The sequence below is a fragment of the Siniperca chuatsi genome, linkage group LG14, assembly GCF_020085105.1.
Source record: "Siniperca chuatsi isolate FFG_IHB_CAS linkage group LG14, ASM2008510v1, whole genome shotgun sequence".
Lineage (NCBI taxonomy): Eukaryota > Metazoa > Chordata > Actinopteri > Centrarchiformes > Sinipercidae > Siniperca > Siniperca chuatsi.
This window is the reverse complement of record NC_058055.1, coordinates 6,047,960-6,071,940: the sequence shown is the minus strand read 5'-3', so window position 1 is coordinate 6,071,940 and position 23,981 is coordinate 6,047,960. Positions and strand designations below refer to the sequence as shown.

Here is a 23,981-nt window from a genome sequence, read left to right as displayed (position 1 = left end):
ACAGTGGTAGTGAGTAGTGTAAATCAAGTCATGTTATTGGGGAGTAACAGGTTATGACACTGTTTTTAAAATAAAATTGTTAGTAAATCACAGCAATCTAAAGAGGAATCTGTGACTTATTCAACATAACGAGCCTACAACAGATCACCACATGGAGAACCTTGTCCAGCCAGTGTTCCAAGTAGGATTTGAATTGTGCTTCATCCCCATCTGAGATGTTGTGTGAGCAGTCAGAGAGAGTCCTGACATCCCTTTTCTTATGCAGACTGAAGCTGCTGCTGCCCTGGCTGGAGTCTCGTATCCACGAAGGCTGTGAGGAGCCCGCTACACATAATGCCCTGGCCAAGATCTACATTGACAGCAACAACAACCCCGAACGCTTCCTGAGGGAAAACCCGTACTATGACAGCCGTGTGGTGGGAAAGTACTGCGAGAAGAGAGACCCCCACCTGGCCTGTGTGGCCTACGAGAGAGGACAGTGTGACCAGGAGTTGATCAATGTGAGGATGATTTTTTGCACTTGCCTGCCTGTGTATCCAAATGTCTGTTTCAATTCACCTTCCTTTTTTGATGTAGTACATTAAACTGCCTTCGGTATAGCAGAATTGTAATTTCGTTCTTTTTATATCAGGTCTGCAATGAGAACTCCCTGTTCAAGAGCTTGTCTCGCTACCTTGTCCGCCGCAAAGACCCTGAGCTGTGGGCCAGCGTGCTGCTGGAGAGCAACCCCTTCAGACGGCCGCTCATTGACCAGGTAAAGTCTACACAAGACAAGTCTTATCTCATTTGATACAAACGCCCGGTGCTTCTCTAAGCCTCTATTCCTTTGCCCTCAGGTGGTGCAGACTGCACTGTCAGAAACCCAGGACCCAGAGGAGGTATCAGTCACAGTCAAGGCCTTCATGACCGCAGACTTGCCCAACGAGCTTATTGAGCTGCTGGAGAAGATTGTGTTGGACAACTCTGTCTTCAGTGAACACAGGTGTTTAGCTGTAACATTTTGGATTTTTTGTCATTTCAAAATCAAATTGCAAAACTAAAGTGTGCTGAGGTTTCCATGTCCTCTCCTCTTTCCCACAGAAATCTGCAGAACCTGCTAATCCTAACGGCGATCAAAGCTGACCGTACCCGTGTGATGGAGTACATCAGCAGGCTAGACAACTATGACGCTCCCGATATCGCTAACATTGCCATCAGCAATGAGCTCTTCGAGGAGGCCTTTGCCATCTTCAAGAAGTTTGACGTCAACACCTCTGCGGTGCAGGTCAGTCATTAGCTCTTAAACAGCTAGACTAATACCTTATTCACTGAAGAAGTGTTGATCGTCCATGTTTTTTTTTTAACCTAGGTGCTGATTGAGCATATTGGCAACCTGGACCGGGCCTATGAGTTCGCAGAACGCTGCAATGAGCCAGCTGTGTGGAGCCAGCTGGCTAAGGCTCAGCTACAGAAGGACTTGGTTAAAGAGGCCATTGACTCCTACATCAAAGCCGATGATCCCTCTGCATACATGGAGGTGGTACAGGCTGCTGATAAGAGCGGTAAGGAGACTTGTTGACCTCAAGTAAGAAACATGGTGGAGGGGGGAAAAGCACCAAACTTGGTTGATATTTTAATTCATAGTGTGTGTCATAAAGTGTCTAAGGCCATGTTGTTCTGTTTCTGACAATGAGGCATAGCAGAGGGCTTTCAAAAACTGAGCAAAGTGTAGAGGGAAAGAACACCATCTGACTTGTCATGCTGAGCTGATCAATCACTTTAAACAGAAGGCAGGGTTTCAGAGAAAGCTGTTAGTTGTTTGCCAGTGCAGCTTCGATTGAAAGCAGTCAATACGCAGCACATCAGCTGTGTTGTGGAGTTTGTTGTTTGAGTTTTGTCCTCCCAGGGGTATTCGCTGATAGTTACATTAATTCTTTATTAAAAGTGCACACTATCAGCATAAAACAGTTGAGGCAGTGTTCCACATCTACCAAAAAAGAAAGGGATTAAGTAGAAACATACCAACAGCTTAATATTACTATCCATATGTTTCAGGTAACTGGGAGGACTTGGTCAAATTCCTTCAGATGGCTCGTAAGAAGGCCCGTGAGTCCTACGTGGAGACAGAGCTCATCTTTGCCTTGGCCAAAACCAATCGCCTGGCTGAACTGGAAGAGTTCATCAACGGACCCAACAATGCTCACATCCAACAGGTTAGCCTAGCTCTCATACAACCCTCTGTGAATAAGCTGTCAGGTCATCATTGAATTCAACATTGAATACTATGTCTTTATTGTATCTGTTTTGTAGGTTGGTGACCGCTGCTATGATGAGAAAATGTATGATGCAGCTAAGCTGCTATACAACAACGTCTCCAACTTTGGTCGTCTGGCCTCAACTCTGGTGCACCTCGGGGAGTACCAGGCTGCTGTGGACGGCGCCCGTAAGGCCAACAGCACCCGCACCTGGAAAGAGGTGTGCTTTGCCTGCGTGGATGGAAACGAGTTCAGACTGGCCCAGATGTGCGGTCTCCACATCGTGGTGCACGCTGACGAGTTGGAGGAGCTGATCAACTACTACCAAGTAAGATGGAAATGAAGGCATTTTTTGTGTGCATATTTGTATTTTCATCTATGTTTTTTTTTAAAAGAAAATTATAATACACAGAGATGTGCCGTGTTTGCATTTAGTTTATCTTATTATACCTTTTTATAATTTTTGAGACATGCCGCTTGTATGTATGTATGTATGTATGTATACAACAGCTTAGCATACATACATATATAAACACACATTCACCACATTCCATCCTCCCTCTTCTCTCTCAGGACCGCGGTTACTTTGAGGAGCTGATCACCATGTTAGAGGCCGCCCTGGGCCTGGAGCGCGCTCACATGGGGATGTTCACGGAGCTGGCCATCCTTTACTCCAAGTTCAAGCCCCAGAAGATGAGGGAGCATTTGGAGCTCTTCTGGTCCAGAGTTAACATCCCGAAGGTCCTGAGAGCAGCAGAACAGGCTCACCTGTGGGCCGAGCTGGTCTTCCTGTACGACAAGTACGAGGAATTCGACAACGCCATCATCACCATGATGAACCACCCAACAGATGCCTGGAAGGAGGGACAGTTCAAAGACATCATCACCAAGGTACATTTTGATTTGATGTCAAAACTAAAATTGTGTTTTAATATTATATTTTTTATTGTGTGTCTGATTGTATTTGGGGTTTTTTTCAGCTGAAATTACACTAAAGTGATGTCAAACCTCTGATGGGGTTTTTATTCCACTGCAGTCTTTGTTATCGCCTAAAATGTCTTTATTATTGCCTTAAATTGTGATTTTATTTTATTCATAATAAGAAATACTTGTCAATGTCATTGAAGATGGTATTATAAAATGTTACAGTATTGCAGAATTATAATCATCATGCCTCATATTGTACTATATTCCCCAATTCAGCATTTATGCTTCTTAATTGATTGTTTCTAAGACTGTCTTTCTCTGCATCCTGTGTAGGTGGCCAATGTGGAGCTGTACTACAAAGCCATCCAGTTCTATCTGGAGTTCAAGCCCTTGTTACTGAATGATTTGCTCATAGTACTTTCCCCCAGACTGGACCACTCCCGTGCTGTCAACTTCTTCAGCAAGGTATACTTTAATCTCTTATTACGATAGAGACAGAGAGTGATAGGGATTTCCTCCGTTAGAATAAAGTGCATTTCCTTCCACATATTTTTATGCACATTTTTGAATTAGCACATTAAAAACACGAAACCTGGAAACACTAGATTTGAAAAACAGTCGAACTATCTCAAAAATGTTTATGCTTGGCTGAGGTGGAGAAGTTATTGTATTGATAAAACCAAAATGCGACACTGTGCAATAGAAAGAGCGGAAGCAAATACATCATAACGCACATGAAGCATGTGATTTTAAACGTCACTCGTCACTGAAGAGACAAAAAATAGCAGTAGACAAAAGCATCAGATCTGTGTGGTCCAATAAGGAGATAGTAACGTTCCTCAAATTAATACATGAAACAAACATAAATGCCATATTTCCATCACGTTTTACACACACTTTTCCATTGTTTGAGATTTGATCTGGTGTTCTTTTAATTACATCTCGTTGTACCCTCTTCTGCAATAGTTTAATGGTACCTGACTGGAGAATTAGCGCCACCAGCTGTTTATCTTGATGCACTAACTCCTAATATTCACATAACAGTAGTGGATGGGAACAGGCATGAATTCGCATTTTTCTGATTTTCTGGGAAAAAATCACTTAAAATTTGAACTAAATTTGGCTAGTTGATTGGAAATTTGGCTAGTGAGGTGATAATTGTACATGTGTGTCCACAGGTGAAACAGCTGCCTCTGGTCAAACCCTACCTGCGGTCAGTGCAGAACCACAACAACAAATCAGTCAATGAAGCACTTAACAACCTCTTCATCACAGAGGAGGATTATCAGGTGAGAGAGCCTTTCACAGTGCTGTCATATTTAGTAGAATCTTTTTATTTGATAAATGTCATTATTGTTGGATTTAATATTCTCCCCTTTTTCCGTCACACTCCATGTTAGGCACTGAGGACATCAATAGATGCCTACGACAACTTTGACAACATCTCACTGGCCCAGCGCTTGGAGAAGCACGAGCTGATTGAGTTCAGGAGAATCGCTGCCTACCTCTTCAAGGGCAACAACCGCTGGAAACAGAGTGTGGAGCTCTGCAAGAAAGACAAGCTCTATAAGGTGCTTTTTCCCTTCGAACATTCACCTTTACATTCTTTGTGAATGTTTCTGATACACTGCCTAGATTGGCTTAGACCATTCCTGAACCTGTCCGTGCTGTGTCTCCCTGCAGGATGCCATGCAGTATGCGTCTGAGTCCAAGGACACGGAGCTGGCAGAGGAGCTGCTGTCCTGGTTCCTACAGGAGGACAAGAGAGAGTGTTTTGCTGCCTGCCTGTTCACCTGCTACGACCTGCTGCGGCCTGATGTGGTGCTGGAGACCGCCTGGAGGCACAACATCATGGACTTTTCTATGCCATACTTCATTCAGGTCATGAGGGAGTACCTCAGCAAGGTGGGTCAGCTCTTTTCAGGCTGGCGTTAAGTGAACTGAGGAATAAATAGGTTTTGAGATAAATGAAGGCTTTATAGCTGTGCAACACTGCTGTCATCCTGTCAGGATCAGAACAAATGTGAATACCAGCACACATGGTTTAGTTTGTTTTATACAGATTCATGCAGGTTATCGTATGGAGGCATTGAGACAGATAGCAAGCAATCTAAACCAGGTCTTAACCTTTTAGACGGTGCAGTCAGGAATAAGGATGCTGATTATTATTCTTAATCATCTGTTTTTAGGCCTGTTTTTGATTGTGTGGAGCATCAATTATTTAAACCACTAAATTAGTTGATACGGAGCCCATTATTATCCTCTCTTCCTTTTTTGGATCCTTTGTGTCCTTGAGTCTGATCCATAAACCAGATAGTTTACAAATAATAAAACCATCTATGTTTTATAGGCAAAATGAGAATCCCATGATGGCTGCAACTGCAAATAATCAGAACATCTGGCGTATTGACAAATTTATAATCCTTACAGTATTCAAAATATGAAGATGTAATTTTTGTCCTTTGATTTCAGTAACTTCAAAATGGTCTTCTGTTTACCAATTTTTTTTTAACAGGGAAATATTTTTAATTTTCTTTTTCTATGGTGCACATCTTCTCTTCTAGGTTGATGCAGTTAAGGAACAGGTGAAAGATAAATGCTCTGTTTTTGATTTCAAAGCATTTAGCTCGGAAGACTGCGGCCTTGAGTGTGCATGGTTTTAGCTACACTCACTTCAACACAGTCACTGAGGCATCTTTCAAGCTGAAATTATAGTTGTTGGGGAACTTTCTAGATTTGTAGTCTCTAATAAAACTTAAAGTCGGAGGAAATTAAACTAGCCGTCTGCTGCAAGAATACAGGATTGGAGATTTTATATTCATTACACATCTTGACATCTGGCATTAACCTGCATGCCATATCTAACCTCAATATCTCAATCTAGTCAAGAAACGCATGCAAATCTAATTGGCTTCAAGACAGTATAGCAATACATTAGACACATAGTCTAGTAGTCAGTTTTAAAAGGTAGAAATACTACAAGAGAAAGTCACATGCAGCATTCTCTGAGTGACAAATTATCATAACGTGTGTATATATCTATAGATAGATAGATATAGATTATCTAAACATAAGATGCACATTGTGCCAGTTGTTAAGGGACTATAGTTTGCCCCTATCCTCTGTTTAAAGAACTATGAACCAGCAGCAGACTGCAACAGAGATTAAACCAGAAGTAGAAAAAAATTTAAAAGAACATTTTCTACCCAGGGGACTTTGTTAGAGAAAATGCACTGAACACAACAGCTCATTTAAATCATGAATAGCTCGAATAAATCATTTAGTTTGCCACTGGTGCTCAAACAGTGGAGAAGCTTCAACAAGTATAATAAATTCTCTGCAGCTTCACTTAAGTGCATTTCTTCACAGATGTTGACACAGCACAATATGAAACTGAATGAGTTTTTAAAAGGTGGTTGTGTTTTGATGTATTAGCTGGTTATTAGAATAAAGCATGTGTGGAAACGTCTCTTGCTGCTGCGGGCTGTTGGTTGTGCCAAGCTTGCTGTAAAAAAAAAAAAAAAAAAAAAAAAAAAAGCCTTGAAATGTAGGGAGCCCCTGGCCTGAGACTCACCCTCCTCCTCATCATCCTCTCCCCTTCCCCCAAACTGCATCTTAGTGCTGCAGCCTCTTATTCACTGCCAGCAGTGACAGAGCATGGGACAGTTTCTGTTTACGGTCAAGCTTCAGCTCGTTGAAAACGTGTGCAGAGAACTTATATTAAAGAGCCACTGTTTCTCTGAAAAGGCATGGGGAAACGGAATGATGAATGCATATATACAAGATGTGGAAGTTCACTGCTGAGCAAGCCCTTACTTTTATCTCTAGAAATAACCTGCATCCAGGTGCTGCTGCTTTCCCCTGAGGCCCTGATATGTACATTTTGCTTATTGCTGCGTCTGACTTGCTGCCTGAAGAAGTTCTAATTATCATTTGTTTATTTATTAATGTATTTCTTTCTGTGAAGGATTTGCTGCTTTTATTGTTACAGTCAGACAAGGCACCGAGACAGAACAGAGAAAATGATTAGTTTAACTTGTTATTTCTTATTTATGTTATTTAGCATTATTAGTTGGACACAAGAAAGGAGTGAAGGACCTGAAATTGTCTTGTTCCCAACAGATGGGTTTTGTTTTATCTACTACTGGGTGAAATCTGCTTCGTGGCCCACATCAGCGTCCTTGTCAGAAAAGCTGTCACAGATTAGTTAACAAATATATATGTAACTGTTTTGTTTTTTTAAACTTTTTTTTTTTTTTTAACTTGTTTAGTATGTTGTTAATGTTTTCTTATAAAGTGGCATTGTTCTAAATGTTATTAATTCTTTGTCTTGCAGGTAGATAAACTAGAAACCTCAGAGTCCCTAAGGAAAGAGGAGGAGCAGGCAACAGAGACGCAACCCATCGTCTATGGTAACAGTCCTCTAATGACATCAATGTCCATTTCACTGTGATCAAAAGCAAAGACAGCAGTCTTCATTCCACACATGGCACTCTTTGGTCCCTACATTATCCAGGTTCCCCTTTGGTCATTGAGCTTCATAAAACTTTAAATATCAGTTTATTAAAGCCCCTAAAAACATGTCTTCAAATCGTATTAATTATAATTAAGTATCTCTGACATTAAATATTCATGACCAAATGAGAAACAATCTAATTTGCTTCCTTTCCTGCTGCTTTTAGTCCCACAGCAGGAAAGGAAGCTACTTGGTTCACCACATAAGAACTTTTTAACGCTTAAAAAAGCAAACAAGATCAACAAACCAATGAGGAATCACTGTGACCAAATCATTAGTTTTACATCAGAACTGTGGCTCTGGTTCAAGTAATACAAACCAGTTACATGTTTGAAACCTTTTCTATGTGTGTGTGTGTCTTGCAGGCACACCCCAGCTGATGCTGACAGCAGGCCCCAGCGTACCTGTGGCCCCTCAGCAAGCTTACGGCTACGGCTACCAGGCCCCTGCAGGATACAGTCAGCCCGCAGCTCAGCCAGGCTTTGGCTATGGCATGTAAAGACCCCACCCCCTTCTCTCCACATACAGGCTGGAGCTACCATCCATCCATCTCCCACAGTCCTTCACCAGACCATTATTGTCTCTCTCTGCCCTACAGGGAGTGGGGGATAATACAGACAAACTTTTTTTCCCCCCCTTTTTAAACTGTCATGAAGGACTCAGTTTTATTTCTGTTGTCAAAGAAAACGATTTAATCACAAAGATTAATTTTCTCACATTCCGTATTGACTAGATTCATTTTTCTTTTGTCTATTTTATTTGAATGGGAAATGGTTTATGTACAATGGGGGGCTTGTGGGAAGAGCTAGTCCTCTTCTCAGTTTAAAAAAAGGTCTGTTGTGAAGCATCTGATTTGCACTCTGTAGTGAGAAGAAATTAATGTAGAACCTCTTCCTTTTGATGTGTGTGAGCAGCTTATTCTGTCCGACTGTAAAATGCATTTAATTATTGTATATTCAGACACAAAAAACCGCTACAATGTTCTTCTAAATTTGAACATGAGACTGCCGCTTCCATGATCACAATCCTGAAACACTACGTTGTACCACTTATGTCCCCACAAACACACTTCAGGGCTGTTTCTTGAAGAAAACCCAAGAGAGTATTTTACATACGATTTTACAGGAAAGTTTGATTCTTTCCAGCAAAGCCTATGCAGGAGTCTCCAAACAAATTTGCATTCAGACGACTTTTCCATGTGCTTTAAATACTGCTCTAACCTGCAACCATTCCACCTCCGGAGGGACTGCAGACCTGTTTGTGTTTGACTAACATGCCCCATGCCCCCTCTTGATGCTGCGGTTTGTTTCTGCTGGATATCATTTTAGGTCACTGTTGTTGAGTATGCAGGAAAAGTTTTCAAACTTTATTTTCCTCATGTTCTGTTGAGGGTTGCCTTTAACCTTTTTTCAGTTGAACTGCTCATCCAATTCAGAAACAATATCACAGGACTTGTGGTAATTTGAAGTTTTTATCAAAAGCTTGCGTGTATACAGGAAATCAATCATTAACTCCTTGGAACTTATATTCTTATCTAAATTACCTTAGATTTAAATTGTGCACTTAAGATACTTAATTGTGCATAATCAGGATCATAATGAATGAAACAGCGGTTTTGTTTTCCACTTAAAAATAAAGGCTTCTTGTTTGTCAAGAACAGTCTGATTGTGTCTTACATTTATTGTCATGTGCTGGAGATGAACACAGTAAAGGTACGGGCCACATTTGCCTTCCGTCCAATGACATTGCTGCACATTCAGCCCCCAAAAAAGGGACGTGGTTCTGATGGGAATGATAAATACTGAGCAGAGCGACCATAGCCTGTAAAGTGTATGAAAGATATGCTGTAGTTTGTAGTCCGATGTAATATTGTACAAAACAATGTGATGACAGTCCTAGAATAATGACTTCTCCATTTCCAAACACAGTGTATCAGTGTTTCTATTGGCTGACCCTGCAAAGGTGAACTCTGACCTGGGAGTCTGCCGGAGCTGGCCAGAAGATTGCACCGAAATAGGGAATGCATTTTTGAATTTGCACAGGCTGTGAATCTCACACAGACTGGTGCTAATGTGATAGTACCTTAAAACCAACTTGTTAACACAATTCAGTACAGTGTATCTGCAGTAAAGCCCTACGTGAAGCTGCTTGTGTCTCATATTTGTTGAGATTATCAGAGCTCTTGATTCAGCTGTATGCCAATTTAGCCATACTCTGGTGTTGGACTGGATTCTACTGTAACGTTTTCCTGTTACTCTGTCTACCTTGTTTAATGTCTACTAACTTACTATGCTCAGTTCAGATCAACAGCAGCAGTGGAAGACTCCCTTAATACAGAAGGATGTAGTACTAGCACCCTCTGATGGTGCTAGAAGTAAAGCAGACTAATAAAAAGTCAGATCTTGTGTGAGTTACTACCTGTCATTCACCATATTGATATATTTCATCTCAAAACTGGAAGATTGTGACTTAAGATGTCTCTCAGAAGATAAAAACTGGTGCACATAATAAGACAGAGGATATGATAACCGATTAGGTGGAAGCATTCATTCCTACTACTCAATCATCTTGAACAGAAAGTACTTCAGAAAGGTTAACTGTAATGCAGCATTTAAAACCAGGAAAAACTTCATATACTTCATTGTTTTATAACAAAATCCAGATGATATCCAGATGCATTACAGTATTTATATTACATCCATGTAACCAGCTCTACTGCTGCACTGCAAAATCATGTCAGATCAAATTGTTCATTGCAGTGACCTCCATGGTATTCTAAAGTATTAAATACTTTACAATATAAAAATGACTTCTTATTTCACAATTCATTTTGTGACATTAGGTCTAAGTTTATTTTTATATTATCATTTTGGGTCCATTTGACATGTCACACCAGGAAAAGCACATGTGTAATCCATTACATTAACTGCATTCCATTTGTATTAGCCGATTCAAAGGCACTGCTATTTTGCATGATGGCCCACTGTGTATTTTACTGTGCTGTGATTCTAATAAGATCAACAAAAATAATTTTCATCTGTTTCCTCTGAGCATCATGTCTTCAGACAGACCTTAGCAGACTGGTTAGTGTGGAGGACTATAACACCAACAGTGGTGGTGGTGTTTTTACCACTGTCACAGTAATACCCATCAAGCTGTTATTACTGCTATTCAAGAGTCAACTGATTTCTAATGTGATAAGCATAAGAACCAAAACTGCACAAAACTATTTCAAGTTATTAACACGTAATTCAGTCAATCATTGTTGTATAAAAATATTAACTCATGGTGGCCCAACTTAGTTTACATTGCAAATAGTTTTAACAACAAAGAATTTGTAATCAAGTCCAACAGATGCAAGCTGGAACTCTAATACAGCTTCAAGTCTCCAGTGACACTGTCGATCAGATTAGCTGGGCCTGGACCGATACCCAGCACTGTGCGCGATCCGGGTGCGATTTGTGTCCTTCCTGCGTCCTGAATCAGGCTGACAGGAAGCCCCACTTCTTTGGCGTGAGCCAGCAGATCAATCAGGGTGTCCTCATCAGGGGCCTTCACCACCACCTTGGGCTGGCCGCAGTACTCCCACTGTTTGAGAAGCTCGGGGTTCCTGCGCTGGACCTGTTTGTAAGCTGATACAGCAGCATGGGAGCACTGGGCAGCGACTTTCCCTTTGCCCATCTTCAGGTCATTTCGGACCACTAGTATCATCTTGAACTCGCCTCCTTCTCCCATCACGCTTGCTTCACCAGTGCTGTTCCCCATCGCTGAAACCAGGCTTTTGGATGTCGGGCCGAAGCGAGCCCGAAGTTGCCAACCGAGGAAGAGCCCACAGCCCAGTCCTGTTACTACACCCAAGCCCAGTGGACCACATAGCAAATCCATATTGTTAAACCTGCAAAAATGACACAACAGAATAAGTTATGTTTATAGGGGTTTTATTGGCATGGGAAACAGACGTTTACACTGCCCAAGCAAGTGTGAAATAAAAACATGTACATAAACAGAAGAATTGTGTTATTATTATAAGTATACATTTTTATATGTCTATCTCACACATCTACACCTAAACATTTAAAAGGCAGAAAGTTTGAGAAAGCAACATCATCTTTTTAAAGCTGAAATTAAAAATTCATTCTTGACCTTGGAAACAGCAGCTAACAAAACAATCTCACCACAAGGTCCATTCAGCAACTGTTCTGGAGCTTTTGATCATATCACACTGTCTTCCCCAGTTGTCATGGAAATGTAGTTGTTCAAATGTGTATTCCACTGTGCTTTCCTCCATGTTGGCTTGAAAGTTTAAATTCTTGAAAGCTCCAGAACGGCTACTAATTTTGGTAACTTTTTAAACGTTATTTGCCAAATTTTATGTTTGCAGAACTGACTTCACCCGTTATTTACACACAGTTCAGTTTGTAAATACATTACTGATTTATGATTTGACCAAACTGTATGCCGTTTATAAACTAACAACTTTGTGGGCTAGCAAGCTAGCCAACTAAATGTATAGGCTATGTGCAACCAACGTTAGCTTCCTGGCTAAAAGCAAGCCCGTTTACGCAAAAAAACACCGCTACAGACTCATGTTCATACATTTAATGACCCCATTGTGCCAATACGTTGCAGCAGAATTGATACACAGCGGATTACACTGGTCACACTTCATACCTGCTGGTTTGTTCGACGTGCTGGCAGCATGAATGAAGCTTCATCTACTTTTCTTATGGTCGCTTGGTGATGATGTCACAACACCACGACATTTCAAAACTAGAAATAAATGTATTTATTCATTTAAATGTAAGTTTCAACCATAAACAAATGCTCTAATAGTGAAATGTATATGTTGTGTCACATTGTCAACAAAGGTGTCAATGTTTGACTTAAATAAAATTATTTAAAAAAAAAAAAAGAAGAAGAAGAAAAGGCACTCCAAGCCTAACTAAGAACATTTTTGGTCATGAAATGACTGAAAATGGCACTACAATTGTAGTAATGTAAAATATATTGTGGTAAAATACTGTATATGTATGTTATATATTATATATAATTCAATTCTTATTTTTGTTCATGTGCATCACAAAGCGTTTTCCCTCCATCTCCCAAATGTCAGAGGGCAGTGGGTTTTAACCATTTTTATGACACAGTTAACTGGTGTTTTGCTAATGGTCAGTGTGTTCTTTGGCACAGCTGTCTGGAGAAAATAGTTCCCCTCTAGAACCACCAGCCTGTGCTTTAAAACACATCTGGTAATGGCACAAAAGCATCATGTTATTGGTTTAATTTAAAATGTCTGTAAGGCAAATTATCTCATGCCAGCTCAGATTACCCAACACCATCTGATGTAATTTCTTTTTTTATTTACTCATATTTGGAATGCACAGGGGAGTGCTTGCACATATTCCCACACACTGCAGACAGGGTCATCCAGCTCTTAGTCAGAGGGTCCCATGTGAATCAGGACATAGGGGTCATGATTCCTGCTGCCTCGATTCCTTCCCACAAGCCATCAGAACAACAACGCCACAAGCCAAATACACACACACACACATACACACACACACACACAATGTTCTAATATAATCAAATATTCTTCTAAATTGTTAAAAGAGGGCGAGACGGCAGATGACAGCAATGTGAAAGTTCATAGTATGAACTTGTCCTACCTCCAAAGTGTCCTAATATGGTTTGGATGATTGGTGTGTCACAGGTAAAGAAAGAGAGACAAACAGCTGAAGGCAGTATCTCATGTGAGTTGTTGGCATGGCAATAACTCAAAATACTAGCACACTCTAGTGGTTCCATGTGGAAGAAAAGGTCTTAAACCAGAAGAAACCCAGTCACAATATCTAACAGAACGATGCAGTTTGTATATGCTGCCAATCCTTGTATGACTGTATGCTCTAAGAATGACTAAATATGTTTCGTAATTTGTGTTAATAATGGTATTAATAGTGGTATACAGTATTCACCATTGTGGTGAGAAGTTTCTGTGGTCTGATGAGATAATAATTTAGATTTTTGAACATCAGACACTAAACACCATGTTTAGCATAAGCCGAACACTGCGCATCATTAAACATACCAAGCATGGCTTAAGAGTAACACCACCAAAATCACAACTGTCCTTGGGAAGGTTAAAAATGATGATGGCCATGTTAGGATTAAGACTATTTAGACAGCATGTTTTATCATGATTTGAATCACAATTACAGCCATAGAAAGGAAAGAGAAGACCAAAGGGAATCTTTAGCAGCTACAAAAAAGGTACACTTAATCAAACTAATTGGCAGAGACGACAGCAACAGGCAACAAAAAGTAAACGTAAGTTAAAAGTATTTTTTAGCACTGCTGTTGTTGTTTGACTAGCATAACCGATGCTAATGTTAAGCTTTTAAAATAAAAAGAGTTAACTTTTGCTAAACAGCAACCACTGTGGCCACAAGTGACAATTAAGGCATAGTGGTAGGCTACATTTAGTACTGTATAACGGTAGCACAAGTAGAGAAGAGTATTCAAGACAATTAAATAATACAGTGGCATCCATTCTACAGGAATATTTAAGGTTTGCTAACATCTCGTTAGCTAACATTAGCCACCATAAAGTAGTTACTGTTCATACAGACAAAGTAAGGCTGTATTGGGCAAAACCTGGGACTGAACTGAATAATTAAAAAAATATATCACAGTGTTTATTTTGGTAGTATTCAGCAACAACCACAGGCATGTTTTACTAAACTTATTGGTAAGTTATTTTAATTATTTTTAAAAGGGCTATTCTGCCCTGTGTGACATGCCTGTTTGAATTGCCTTTATGTTGCCAAATACTGCATAAGCCTTGGTTCAAGCTCTGTGTTCAAATGTTACACAGCTGTAGCTATCCTCTAACATTCAGCAAATACAAGACATACAACAAATAAAATAGAATTGCAGTTTCTAGTTAGCTAACAAGGGCAGTTGATTTTGACAAACATGCTCACCCCTTTCCAGTTTTAACCCAGTATTTAGACACCCTTAACCTTACCATTGTAATGCAACACAACATGTCTCAAAATGCTTCAGAACATTCTGTCAGCTAAGTTATTATGGAGACCCAAAGTCATAAATAAATAACTAAGACATTATGAAATAATCATATGAATACAGACAAAATACATAGCCAAATATAACCATAACACTGTGACTTAGTCCAATAAAATTTTAAAACTTGGTTCAGTATTCTTCAGAATTCAAGACATCCAACCTCACAGGATGCTGATGCTCCTTTGGTTTTAAGTAACCACTGCCACCCAATAATCAATTGATGAACTTCTATGTACCGAATAAACACTTTAGATCAGTGAATAAAAAGAAAAAGTAGTGCTATTTCACTTCTCAACACAGATTTAACCTGCTGGTTCGGGATTAAACTGATTTATGAACAAAATGTCTTTATTGCATCTTTAATTAATGGTTGATTTAATGTTTCATTGCTTATCTTTCAGGAAGGTGAGTGCTGCATTTAAGGCCCCACCTCTATAAACGGGACCTCATCTGGGCTCAATTTGACATACTTAGAAAAACAATATTCTTAAATGTTAGTTTTTTCCATGCAATTAAAGAATGAGACAACAAAGTAGAGCTTTGCAATTATTTAATTCTTTTATTTTTTAGAAAACATTAATTAGTACAAATATTAGTACCTAAACATTTTAAACCGATGAACAAATCTAAAGTCATCTTTGAAGAACGGCTCCACAGGATGAGAAGGACAATATGCTAGTTCCACACAGAAAGGGTCGGGGATTGAATGCTGCTCAATGCTTCCTGCTGTGAGGTCGCTGTGTGGTTGCTAACTACCAGGCCACAGTCAATTCCAAATTTATTGTATATTAATGTTAAAATAGCACCCCCCTCAAGAGGGCAAGGAAAACCTCCCAAGAAATCCCTTTAATGGCAAAAAATGGAAGAAACCTTGGGAAGGACCACAAATGAGGGAGCCCCCATCCTGGGCGGACAGGTGCAAAGTGTTCAGTGGCCATTTTAGTTCATCCAACCCAAGTCTAGCTAGGTGTTAGTAAACAGGAGGGAGTGTGTGATGGAGCTCGCTGTAGGGCTCCAGCAGGTCGAAAACGAGGTTCCAAAGGTTGTAGTCAGGATCTGGACTGTTGTACACAGGCTCCATGCAGGTCATGATACCTTCAGGAAGGAGAACACAAAAGGCGATGGCTCCTGCTACCTTTACTCCTTTCCACAGGCCCTTAGCACGACCCCACCAGCTAAACACACACACATAATACACAAATGAGTAAATAAATAAGGGAACATTTTTGTATTGGTTTAGTTTGTTTTTTTGTTTTTCTTTAGAGAGTGTTGTGTGACAGACATGTACCTTTCAGTCTTCAGGGGCCTCTCATCTTTGTGCTCTTCATCCTCCTCATCCTACAAAGATAACAGAAAGCTTCAGTACATATCTTAGAAGTAGGCCTGCGTCTTAGTTTGTTGTATTGGGAAATACACTCATTTGCGTTCTTGCAGACAGTTAGATGAAAAGATTAAATCTGGTGAATATAAAGCTACAGCCAGCAGCCGATTAGCTTAGCTTAGCATGAAGCCTGGAAACAGGGAAACAGCTAGCCTAGCTGTGTCCGAATGTAACAAAATCCGCCTACCAGCACCTCTGAAGTCCAGTTAATTAATTAGTCCAAATGAATTAACACGTTATATCTCATTTGTTTGATCCGTACAAAAACTAAGGTGTAAAATCGACACATTGTGGTTTTACGGGGGGTTATGTACTGGACTATTTCTTGGCTGGGAGTAACCTCATGAAGTCTCGGCTGATTGTCTGGGCAACCTTTCAGTGACAAGAAGACTTCAGGAATTCACAGCACCCGGCCAAGAAACAGTCCTGCAGATAACCCAGAGAAAACCCCGTTTCCAGTCTTGTGCGCTAAGCTAAGCTAACCGGCAGCTGGCTTCAACTACATATTTATCAAACAGGCATGAGAGTGGTATCAATCTTCTCACATAACTCTAGTGTGGAACTAGGGAAAGCGCTAGCCACGGCTGGTAGAATGAAGCTGTTTTGTTTGTGATGTCAATCCTAGTGTGGTTGTGTGAACATGTTTAATAATGGTGTTTGGATATTGTATTCACCGTTGCTGAAGAGCCCAGTGGCTGTCTTGTTTCACTTGTCATGGACTCATCTTGGAAATTCAGTGGTGCTCTATCAAACCAAATAACAGACAGATGTGAGAAAACAGACAACTCCACACAAACATCTGTTCATTGTAGTTAGCTGAGCTACAAGATGGTAACACTGACATCAACCACTGAAATGCACTACACTCAGACTGGGTTATTTTAAAAGGCTGGTCAATTATGTACTTAAGAAAGTGAGACTGTTCTATCAGCATAACCAAAAATACAACACAGTAATTACAATATCTGCTCCTCCTGTCTGCTGCTCAGCTGCTCTCGAAGTTCTCGCTGATCCTGTCTGAGGTCCTGCAGAAGTGAGATGACATTTCAGAAAGGTACAATGATGGCCACAGTAAGCGCTCACACATACACACACCACACACACACACCTTCTGTATGTAGTACATACCTCGATGGTGTTGAAATACTCCTCTATCTTGTTATTTCTTTGAATTAAAGTCATGCATTTCTGCAAGACACAAAGACACTCAGATTAATTGACATTTTTATCAACTCATCAACAACTCTGATGTTAAAAGTGGAGCTAAGAGACACAAAAATTATATCTTGAAGATTTCATAAAGTTGCTCATACCGTCTGTATTTCCTCATCTTTACTACGCAGGGCTCCCTGAACCTCCTCCTGTTTGTGCTACAAAACATACAACAAGTCAACTATCAACTATGATACTATAACTTAACTGAATGGATGTGCTATTTAGACATTTAAGCAGTTTGGAAGAAGATATATCATTACATTACGTGAAAAACAGTTTTACTTTAAATTCCTGCTCAGCTCTCCTCAGGTTTTGTAGTTTGTCCTGATAGTTTTCTCCTAGAGAGAGTTGGTCCAGCTGAAAGAGAAGCAGCTCAGAGTGAGAGTGGGATCCAGAGGAGGATGCTCGGGATTGAACAACAGCTAGATGCTTTTCTTTTTAGTTGTGGCTGTGGTTTTCATACAGTTCAATCAGCAAAGATCAAAGTTTGGCTGTAAAATACTGAAAAAGATACACACAAGAGGAGAGAATAAGTATATGGCAGAGTCAGAAGTCATACCTCAGCAGTCAGATCTGCAGTTTTCTCCCTCAGCTTTCGATTCTCCTTTTCCTGCACAAAACAAAGACAAGCAATGAAATCAGGGCGAGAAATCAGCGCCAGTTTAGGTGGAGGCTACCGGCTGGTAAGATTGGCTATTGAGCCAGCTACCCTGTCAGGTCACCACTTCTCATTTAAAAGTCCTGTTTGCTTCTATTTTGCTTCTAATTTCATGTTGTTTAATATCGCACCACTGGTCTAGATGAAATGGCCGCCTCCAGTCCTGAACTTGGAGGTGTAGGGGAAAAACATCCGTATTTTACATCACTGTAAACATTTTTACAAAAATAAGTTGATAGTGTACATAGACAAATAGGAAAGAAACATGTTTAGTTTAGTGCTACTGTAGAGTAGACCCTCCAAACATCACATTGATTGTAGGAGGCTCCAAACTTCAAAAATCTGGCCAGTTTTCTAATGACAGTATGAGATGAAGAGGTTTTCCAACATGCTGTATTCTGCATTTCAAATCTGTGAATCAAATTTTCCTATATGCTTGAACCCTACTTTATGTTATTAACATATTTTCACAGGTATGACATTGTCAATATATTCTAATGTTTTACACCCCCACCTCTCATTTTCTTATTTGATAAATCACTCACCAGCTTCCTTATGTAAGTGGATGGATCTTCTTCATCCTCCTCCTCCTCCTTCGTTTTTCTTATATTTGACACCTGCTGTTGTAACCTGAATACAAAATCAACCATCAAAATGATATATATAAAATATATGCTACTATATCCTATTCAGAAAATATACACATGGGAATGAAGTGTTATTCTTAGAGTGATTTAATTAATATTAATATGTAAATATTGGTTCTTAGCCTGTTGGTATAAGATTCACTAACAACATTATGGTGAATTTTGGAGCCGAGCAGACTCCAGAGTGTATATAAGTCACTTTCTTGCCATGATGCCAGTGATTGGGGAAAAAAGTAAAGTCTGGTTAGTTAGGTGTCATACTCTTTCACTTTGCGGGTGAAGTTCTTGTTCTGAGCTTCCAACTCATTTATCAGCTCCTCGAGTGCCAGTCCATGCCCAAACGTCTTGTCATAGAGCTCCCTCTTCTGTCTGCAGCTGGTTTCAGCCTGACACAGCCTTCTCCTGAGCTCTTCTCGGTCACTACAGACACACCAGAATATAAAGTTTTATGTTGACAGGTCTCTTTATCACATATTGCCAAACAACACTTAGGAGCAAATAGACAATCTATATTTTGCCCTGAGACACGCACTTGATATATTGCTCCTCTTCATCACGCTCTTGTGGTTGCTCCTCAGGTACTTCAATTATTTCTACCAGATCTATGAAGGGCACTCCCACCGGCTTGTTTGCTTCCTCGGAAGCGTTTCTAGAAGCCTCACAACTTTCAGACATGATGTCCTGTTTCAGTTGATGTGTTACCTACCTGGTATCTGGTTTACCAAATATAATGTGATTCACAAGAATGTGTCTTCACACATTCCACATTCAATATGACATCACAACAGTCTGGATTCCATAGCCGGGAGCAGTGGAACACTCACACACACACACACACACACACACACACACACACACACACACACACACACACACACACACACACACACACACACACACACATATACATGCACACACACTACAACAGCATTATACAGGTTAATTAAAATAATGCCAACAGTATGGTCTTAGTTTCAGTTATCAGATGGGGTCCATAATGTCATATTCTATTAAATACAATGTAATAATGATAATATGTACAATATAATATTTACAATATTACAAGTATGCACTATATTAAATAACAACAATAATTATCATTTCAATTAGAATTATTATTATTATTAGTAGTAGTAGTATATTATTAGAATTAAAAATAGTTCATCAGTAGCAACAGCATAATACACTTGCATACTACACACTAATTCTAAGCAGATTTTGAGTATGTATTGTATTACTTCATACTGGGAAAAGTGACAAAATTAAAACTCAAAACTATAAACCATAAAACTATACTAAAGAAATGCTTGATTTTTGAGTGTGCTCTTGATGCACACAGTAGAATGCACGGAAGACTGAAAGGACCTGCTCACCGCTGCAAAATACTACTATTATTAATAATAATAATATTAATAATAATAATAATAATGAATTAAGAAAATAAAAGATATTGCTGGTGGTGGTGAAACAGCTACAGAAAGATCTTAAAGAACAAAAAAAAAACATTAAATCTTTGGAAAAACAATTTGCTTTGTCTTTGTGAAGTTTAATTTACAGTGGTATTCCAAATTTGGAAGTCTTATTTATGTCCATTGGCAGACGTAGTATTATATAATTTCCTGTTAGTACCCAAAGTATGTTGATTTTATTTAACTGATAAACACTACACTATTCCAATTAGAACATAGTACATATACAGTTAGTATGTAGTATGGGAAACAATTCCTGATTTGAACTCACAGCTACAGCCAAGTACAAGCACTGCATGATCTATTGGCCACTGAGCAGCTCCACTGGAGCGGTGCGGCTGCCTTACTCAAGGGCACCTCACCTTCCTCACCCGGACTTATTCTGCCAGTTCAACACTGACTTTTAGGCCAACACTGCCCTCTGTTGAGCAAAGCAAGGGTCCTCTTCTGTGACAAAAATTCAAAGTACACCTTAAAAAAACCAACAGGCACATGAAAGTAAAACCAATTAGAAATGTAGAAATGTAACATGATGCATGTTTTCCCTTAAATCTCTTTGAAAAGCTGATAGATGATAGCGGGGTGTTCAGTCCATATCCTAAAGCAGCATTTTATAATGAGCACATGGCAAAGGCTTTTTTTCCCAAAATCACAAACAACAAACTGCCCTTTCTTCATAAGGCATGAGTAGTTACAGTCATCCCCTTTTTGCAAACAGGAGCAGAGTTAGAACTCTTTATATACACGTTCCACCTCTAATGTATCAGGCAGGTAGGCTCCATTTCACTTAGTGCAGTATATATTGTTAAACATGATATGACACAGAGTGAATATCAACTGCCACATTCCAGCCTATAGATAATGTGCTGCAGATGAGCTGACATGCTGCTGTAATGTCAGTTGGCTGAGAAGTGAAAGAGTTTTTCTTGCCAGCATGCATGTGAAGTGTTATGGATGATCCTGGAATAAGATGGAATACAGAGACTGAATGGATGGATGTGTGAATGAATGCTTGCCTATATTTTCAGCAAACCTATTTAGGTTGCGTAATTGAAATGAATTTAATGTACATAGAAGTTTCCTCAAGAATATATTGCTATAAAGGCATCATGAGCTATGGTTAAAATATCAGACATAGATATGAGGCCCACATTTCTCACAAAACTACAAAATCATAAGTGGGGTGTACACTTTGGGATAGTGTTCTTTAATCTCTTTTCTTTCAGGTAAGTAGGCTATAAGGATGTGCTGCAGCTGGGGCAGAGCCAAGATGCTATTGTTCCCATGACAAAAGGTACAGCACAGTCTTTTTCTGAGTGTGCTGGACATTTTCAAAGGTAGTTCATACATTTATTTGAAAAACCTCACTTATGACAACGATAAAGTGCTTTACCCCCTTAAGTATTGTGACGCTTCACTGCTACGCTGTAGATTAACTGCTGGGGAGAATTACTGTGTCCTGCATCAGTCTCTAGTTTGACAGTCACTTTCTTTTTAAACTTGATGCCTCTAAACTAAATGACCTCTCAGCAATTTGACCTCTAAGTAATATTACAGGTGAAGACCTAGTAGAAAGTAACTGATCTGACTTAAGTGCTAAGACTTCTGGGCAGCTTCCAATGGCTGTGCCTGACACAGATATTGTCAATGTTTTGCACTTAAATGCATGTGTGAATTGCTTTCATGCCCAATCAGGAACAACTTCCACCAGTGGAAATAAAGTGACCTGCTGGAGAACAATCCCCAGAAAGAGTTCTGAAATACTTTTCTCACTCTGATAAACAAGATGGTACTAAAACTCAAACATGCTGATATACAGTTGAGGCCTTCTGTCTCTAGTTATGACCTGAAAAATGTCCTGAGGTGGGTTTTTTTTTTTCAATTTGGGAATTAGCTGAGCTCTCTTTGCCCAAATGCCATTCATTCACTCTGTGTGAAACCTACTGAGGACTGAGAAATGTTAGAAGTGCGCTCCAGGAAAGTGATCCACTTATTTATAGAATTTAATTAGACTGGCTCTCTGGAGGTTCTACCAGGCAAATGATAAAATCTCTCCCTCTTTCTCTGCCTCCTCTGTCAGCCTGCTCTCCCCTCCCCCGGCACCTCTGTATCAGTACTCAACCCTCACTGGCCCCCTCCATCACCACACCCTGCACATAAGTTATGATGCAGTTCATGGGTAGCATACTTGTGCCCTACATTGCCACTGGGGCTCCACCACAGGTTTTATTTGAGCTCAGACTTTATTGTGGATTAAACATCAGCTGAACGGTGAGTTTACCCTCTCCGCATAATGCATTGCTAAAATACACTCGACAGTTATATTACAGCCCTGCTTTGTTTTACACTTTGTGAATTTATAATCTCTCTCCAGTGCACTGTGGTTATCTTTGTTTGAAATGTGAAAATTGATTGCAGGTTATCTGATTTCTCATCCTGAAGTGTATGTGCTCTGTGCTGAGTTCCTCATTGTCCCACGCACAAAAGTTACTCAACAGGTCTGGGTTGTTTTGGTAGAAGCGATTGCGCAATCAAGTGCTAGAGCAGTGCTGCGCTACTGTGTTTCACACAAGCAGTAGTGTTGTTATGAAACCGTTTACTAGGTATTAATTGTGAATAATGCATCAAAATGTAATTAATAATCAAATTAACTGTTGTGCAGAACAAAGCACATACTTTTAAACTAGCAGCTAAGGTGCATGTTTCGTACAAAGTGACCTGTTTGGCACCAATTTCTATAATTAGTGTTGCTTGCAGGATATTTTACATTGACGCACTTTGTTGAGCCCTTTTCTTGGACTACGCATTGTTCTCCTCAGTGCAAGAGGAAACACGATAGGATGTATTAAATACTATTGTGCATGAAGCATTGGCACAGTACTTCTAGTGTGAGTGTGTGTTCAAGGTTTAAGGTCTGTGATGAAAAGCTTTTGTTTGTGGTTCCCTGAGAAGGCCATGAGTAGCTCTCCAAATACCTTGCAGTCTAATCTTCTGAGAAGATTTTTATTTTCCTCTGTCTGACACCCACAGTCTCATTGTTCAGTGCTAATGACGTGTGTGTGTGTGTGTGTGTGTGTGTGTTTGTCCTTCAAGATAAAACTCGACACCCTAAACATGCTGAAACTAACAAGTGCTTTTCAGGTCCTTGGCACTTCAGTAAGGTACAGTTATTGGAAATGTCACTGTCACTGCAGAAATAGTCTGAGGCTAATGGAAAAAGAACAAAGCATTTCTCCCAAACCTCAGAATGTACCAATGATATTCCTACAGGTTCTAAAGAGGCATCATTGCCTGCTGTAATATCAGTGTTGTACAGTGTCTGTAGCCCTGCAAGTGTGAATGCATGGAAACAGGAGCCAGAGGCCCAGACCTAGGGCACATGATAGAGGGATTACGCTCTGAGAGAGAGAGAGAGAGAGAGAGTATGTGTGTGTGTGTGTGTGTGTGTGTGCGCGCGCGAGACACTGACAATTCCACCAGATGGTAAACTGCATACCTCCATGTCAGAGTCCCCATCTCCCTGATTCCTGAGAGACCTGAGGCTCTGTAGTGAGATACTCTGCGCTCGTGTGTGGATCTCCTTTGAGTAAATGTAATGAAGAAACAAAAAGCAAAACCTTGTCCTATACTCTTTCGCCCATTATTTATACATATCACAGTCCCTTCCACTGTGTACGCCTCTTGATCACCAGGAGAGGTGGACTTATAATTGAGTGTACACACAGAAAAATTAACAAGACTTCAACGTGCTCCCAGTGTCAACATTGATGCTAAGTACTCATTAGGTCATGCACAGGCCTTATTGGGTTACCAGTAATCTGTAGGATGCAGGAGCAGGAAAACACCGGCTG

At 40.0% G+C, this 23,981-nt stretch overlaps 4 protein-coding genes across 13 annotated transcripts in view; 2 read left to right on the top strand and 2 right to left on the bottom strand.

Annotated features, from left to right (window-relative positions):
• cltca (clathrin, heavy chain a (Hc)) overlaps nt 1–9,336 on the top strand; it is a 37,858-nt gene extending 28,522 nt beyond the window's left edge. For both annotated transcript variants that reach the window (XM_044222279.1, XM_044222278.1), the window contains 14 exons: nt 266–500; nt 632–754; nt 837–982; nt 1,081–1,264; nt 1,349–1,541; nt 2,035–2,192; nt 2,290–2,562; nt 2,808–3,125; nt 3,495–3,626; nt 4,340–4,450; nt 4,562–4,732; nt 4,845–5,066; nt 7,498–7,573; nt 8,043–9,336. In XM_044222279.1, the coding sequence (XP_044078214.1) occupies nt 266–500; nt 632–754; nt 837–982; nt 1,081–1,264; nt 1,349–1,541; nt 2,035–2,192; nt 2,290–2,562; nt 2,808–3,125; nt 3,495–3,626; nt 4,340–4,450; nt 4,562–4,732; nt 4,845–5,066; nt 7,498–7,573; nt 8,043–8,176 (2,476 nt within the window). In that variant the 3' untranslated portion in view covers nt 8,177–9,336. The remainder of the gene's footprint in view (nt 1–265; nt 501–631; nt 755–836; nt 983–1,080; nt 1,265–1,348; nt 1,542–2,034; nt 2,193–2,289; nt 2,563–2,807; nt 3,126–3,494; nt 3,627–4,339; nt 4,451–4,561; nt 4,733–4,844; nt 5,067–7,497; nt 7,574–8,042) is intronic.
• A 973-nt stretch (nt 9,337–10,309) lies between these two features.
• ptrh2 (peptidyl-tRNA hydrolase 2) lies at nt 10,310–12,435 on the bottom strand. 2 transcript variants are annotated; one of them, XM_044222281.1, is made up of 2 exons: nt 12,349–12,435; nt 10,310–11,572 (listed from the first exon to the last, which is right to left on the bottom strand). In XM_044222281.1, the coding sequence occupies exons 1-2, from the start codon at nt 12,390–12,392 to the stop codon at nt 11,047–11,049; spliced, it is 570 nt and encodes a 189-aa protein (XP_044078216.1). In that variant the 5' UTR covers nt 12,393–12,435; the 3' UTR covers nt 10,310–11,046. The 2 variants fall into 2 exon arrangements, with proteins under 2 accessions (XP_044078216.1, XP_044078215.1); XM_044222280.1 differs by lacking the exon at nt 12,349–12,435 and adding an exon at nt 11,853–12,303.
• A 2,865-nt stretch (nt 12,436–15,300) lies between these two features.
• LOC122888193 (tropomyosin-like) lies at nt 15,301–19,480 on the bottom strand. The gene is made up of 11 exons (XM_044222277.1): nt 19,194–19,480; nt 18,923–19,081; nt 18,560–18,644; nt 17,916–17,966; nt 17,639–17,713; nt 17,455–17,511; nt 17,270–17,329; nt 17,102–17,166; nt 16,816–16,885; nt 16,049–16,098; nt 15,301–15,935 (listed from the first exon to the last, which is right to left on the bottom strand). Exons 1-11 carry the CDS (start codon nt 19,334–19,336, stop codon nt 15,731–15,733), a joined length of 1,020 nt encoding a protein of 339 aa, XP_044078212.1. The 5' UTR covers nt 19,337–19,480; the 3' UTR covers nt 15,301–15,730.
• Nucleotides 17,746–23,981, top strand: part of LOC122888192 (vacuole membrane protein 1-like) — a 61,984-nt gene continuing 55,748 nt past the window's right edge. For 2 of the 8 annotated variants that reach the window (XM_044222271.1, XM_044222273.1), the window contains exon 1: nt 22,351–22,401. Coding sequence is in view for 1 of the 8 variants with exons in the window: in XM_044222276.1 (XP_044078211.1) it covers nt 17,783–17,908; nt 19,306 (127 nt within the window). In the remaining 7 variants the exon portion in view is untranslated. Of the gene's footprint in view, nt 17,909–19,305; nt 19,307–22,268; nt 22,402–23,981 lie in introns of those variants that run through there. The other 6 variants (XM_044222276.1, XM_044222268.1, XM_044222269.1 and 3 more) reach the window with 6 other exon arrangements.

Excerpts from the sequence above, each read along its gene's own strand:
- ptrh2 (XM_044222280.1), bottom strand. The coding sequence starts at position 11,965 with ATGGAGGAAAGCACAGTGGAATACACATTTGAACAACTACATTTCCAT. Across the intron at positions 11,573-11,852 it reads GTTGCTGAATGGACCTTGTG|GTTTAACAATATGGATTTGC; the intron begins GTGAGATTGTTT and ends TCATTTTTGCAG.
- LOC122888193 (XM_044222277.1), bottom strand. The coding sequence starts at position 19,336 with ATGTCTGAAAGTTGTGAGGCTTCTAGAAACGCTTCCGAGGAAGCAAAC. Across the intron at positions 19,082-19,193 it reads GAAGAGGAGCAATATATCAA|TGACCGAGAAGAGCTCAGGA; the intron begins GTGCGTGTCTCA and ends GTGTGTCTGTAG. Across the intron at positions 16,886-17,101 it reads AGACAGGAGGAGCAGATATT|AGCACCACTGAATTTCCAAG; the intron begins GTAATTACTGTG and ends TTGGTTTGATAG.